Genomic DNA, 2,770 nt, shown 5'->3' with positions numbered 1-2,770 from the left:
CCGAGGGGCCCCCCCCGCAGCAGCAGCAGCAGCAGCAGCAGCAGCAGCTCGCGGCCCTCCTAGGCCTCACGGAAAAAAAGGACAGAGTCAAAACTGCTGTTGTCAACTGCAGCATGGGACTTCGAGACAAACAGTGGGCAGCACTTTTCGAATTTATTCTTGGGATCGTCTCCTCCCCGAACCGCAGCAGCAGCAGCAGCAGCAGCAGCAGCAGCAGCAGCAGCAGCAGCAGCAGCAGCAGCAGCAAGGCGAACGAGAAGCAGGGGGACAAACCCGCGGACAGCAAAGAACCAAAAGACAAAAGCACTAACAGCAAATAATCAAATTTAAATGCCACAAATTAATTTAAAATAATTGCAAAGGGGCCCCCAACCCTAGGGGGCCCCCTCTCCTTTTGGGGGCCCCCCAAGGGGCTCAGGGTACCCTTTCGGGGGCCCCCCTGGGGGCCCCCCGTGCGACCTCTAGGGGGCCCCCCAGGGGACCCTCAAGAGGGCCCCCCTGGGGGCCCCCAGGGGGCCCCTAGGGTACAAAATATGTTATTTGAGGCAACTGAGGGGCCCCCACGGGGGCCCTTCAGTTGCTTTGGAGGGGGGGCCGTTTAGGAGCCCTTTGGGGGCCCCTGAAGGGCCTCTAAAGGGGCCCCAATGGGCCCCTAAAGGGCCCCTAATGGGCCTCTGAAGGGCCCCAAAAGGGCCGCTAAAGGGTACTAAAAACAATTTATTTTTTATCTTTTTATTTTCCTGCGTGTTGCGGAGTCGCGGTGTTGTTTTGTTGTTGGTTTAGCTTTTTTTGGAGGCGTTTTGAAGTCCTTGAATTCCTTTTTGAAGATTTTGAAATGTTTTGTGAAGTCTTTTGAATCTTTTGAGTCTTTTTAGTCATTTAAATCATTTAAATCCTTTAAATCCTCAAATTTTAATTCATTTTGAGTCATTTAATCCGAAAAATTAAAAAGTCTCTTTTTCTCGAAATCCACTTCAGCGCGCGCCAGGTGTACGTACACCCCAAATCCAACAGTCAAATTCCCATTTTGAATTTTCTGGAAATTCAAAAAATGAAATAAAGAAAAAAATAAATAAATAAATAATGAATGAATAATAAATAAATAAATAAATAATAAATAAATAAATAATGGATTAATAAAATAAATGAATAAATAATATATTGAGTCGTTCAAGAGGTGGGGAGCGCGGATTGGCGCGCTGCCCGCATACCCTAAACCCTAAACCCTAAACCCTAAACCCTCGTTTGGGGTTTTTGCAGGGTTTCTGGGGCGAGTAGAACGTTAGGAAGTGAAATAAAGAAAAGTTGAGAGCAGCAACAGTGGAAAAGTGCGGAAAACAGCGAAATGGAAACCCTAAACCCTCGGAAAAAGCGGGTTTGAAACCCTAAACCCTCGGGAGTCCAAACCCTCGCACCCCCGCCTCACACGCCCTCTCTAAACCCTAATTTCTTCCGCATTTCGCGAAACTGCCACTCCAAAGAAGGATACAAAAGAGGCCTCAAGTCCAGTTCTTTATCTCCAGAGGCCAAGTCCACCAAATGCGCCCCCGCAGTCAAAGTCGCGGACTTGTGTCTATTCCGCGTGTAGCCCCAGAAGAACCGCCGCACCAACCTGCAAACAAGGGTTTAGGGTTTAGGGTTTAGGGTTTAGGGTTTGGGGCTTGGCGCTTGCGGGAGAGGGGAGCGGGGTTAGGGCTTGGAAACGGGCGAAAACGCAAACTGCGGGCGGTCGAGGGGACACGGGAAAGGGGATAGGGTTTAGGGTTTAGGGTTTGGGGTTTAGGGTTTAGGGTTTGGGGTTTCTAGTGGAGCAGTTAAGAAATGCTGTAAGCATTAAACCCTAAACCCTAAGTCCTAAACCGTACACATCTTGTGCTGCTTGCCCTGCACTTGCTTCCCCAAACCCTAACCCTTAACCCCCTAAAAACCCTAAACCCTAAACTCTAATCCCCCATAAACCCTAAATCCTAATCCCCTATAAACCCCAAACCCCAAAGCCCTACAAACCGTGAACCCTGACCCCAAACCCTAAACCCTAAAGCCTAAACCCTAAACCCTCGTTTTAGGGTTTTACCTGTAGAGGGCGTCGGGGTTTGCGGTTTGTCCGAGTCGGAGGGTTTGGAGAAAAAGACTAAAGGGCCCACATCGCAGATTAAATCTCAAGAAATTAAAAAGAGATAATTCATCATAAGAAAGTCCCATTTCCTCTTCATCAGTTTGTGCTGCTGCTGCTGCTGCTGCTGTTGCTGCTGCCGGCGGCCGCAGCTCCGCGCTGGGCTGCTGCAGCAGAATTTCCTGTTGCACCGCAGCAGCGCAAACAATTAAATCCATGTATTATAAATTAATTAATTAATTAATTAATTTATTTATTTATTTATTCATTCTTTTTGTTTTAATTTGTTTGTTAGTTCTCTCTTTAGTGCTCCTTCGAGGGTTTGGAGAAAAACCCGCGAAAATACGAGCTCCCCAACCCCAAACCCTAAACCCTAAACCCCAACCCCCAAACCGCAAACCCTACCCGCCGAACGCTAACCCCAAACCCTAAACCCTAAACCCTCGCGCACCCGAACAACCCCGCACTTCAAAGGCTCCTTCTCCGCAGCCCACTGCAGCACTTTCCGCACATTTTGTTTATTTAAAGACCCAATTGGATTTATATCTCCGCTGCTGCAGTCATACTTCGTGTAGTACCCAAAAACTGTTTCATCTGCATTCCCCGTCGCAACCACCAACAGGGGCCCCCGGGGGCCCCTGGGGGCCCCCCCCCCCC

At 49.0% G+C, this 2,770-nt stretch overlaps 2 protein-coding genes across 2 annotated transcripts in view; one reads left to right on the top strand and one right to left on the bottom strand.

Annotated features, from left to right (window-relative positions):
• The window catches only part of ETH_00037070 (uncharacterized protein), a gene marked incomplete at both ends in the record, with an annotated part of 2,106 nt that extends 1,786 nt beyond the window's left edge, over window positions 1–320 (top strand). Inside the window, one exon of the mRNA XM_013375175.1 lies at window positions 113–320. Coding sequence (XP_013230629.1) covers window positions 113–320 — 208 coding nt within the window. The remainder of the gene's footprint in view (window positions 1–112) is intronic.
• Window positions 321–1,422: 1,102 nt separating this feature from the next.
• Window positions 1,423–2,707, bottom strand: ETH_00037065 (glutamine-dependent NAD(+) synthetase protein, putative; the record flags this gene model as incomplete). The annotated part of the gene is made up of 3 exons (XM_013375174.1): window positions 1,423–1,612; window positions 2,075–2,295; window positions 2,565–2,707. Coding segments are annotated over 3 exons (554 nt in total), but the record flags the coding sequence as incomplete, so codon positions are not given.
• Window positions 2,708–2,770: the final 63 nt, after the last annotated feature.

Source organism: Eimeria tenella, genomic scaffold (assembly GCF_000499545.2).
Source record: "Eimeria tenella Houghton genomic scaffold, Eth_scaff2591, whole genome shotgun sequence".
Lineage (NCBI taxonomy): Eukaryota > Apicomplexa > Conoidasida > Eucoccidiorida > Eimeriidae > Eimeria > Eimeria tenella.
Note: the sequence above shows the minus strand (reverse complement) of the source record. Positions and strands in the feature narration are given on the sequence as shown.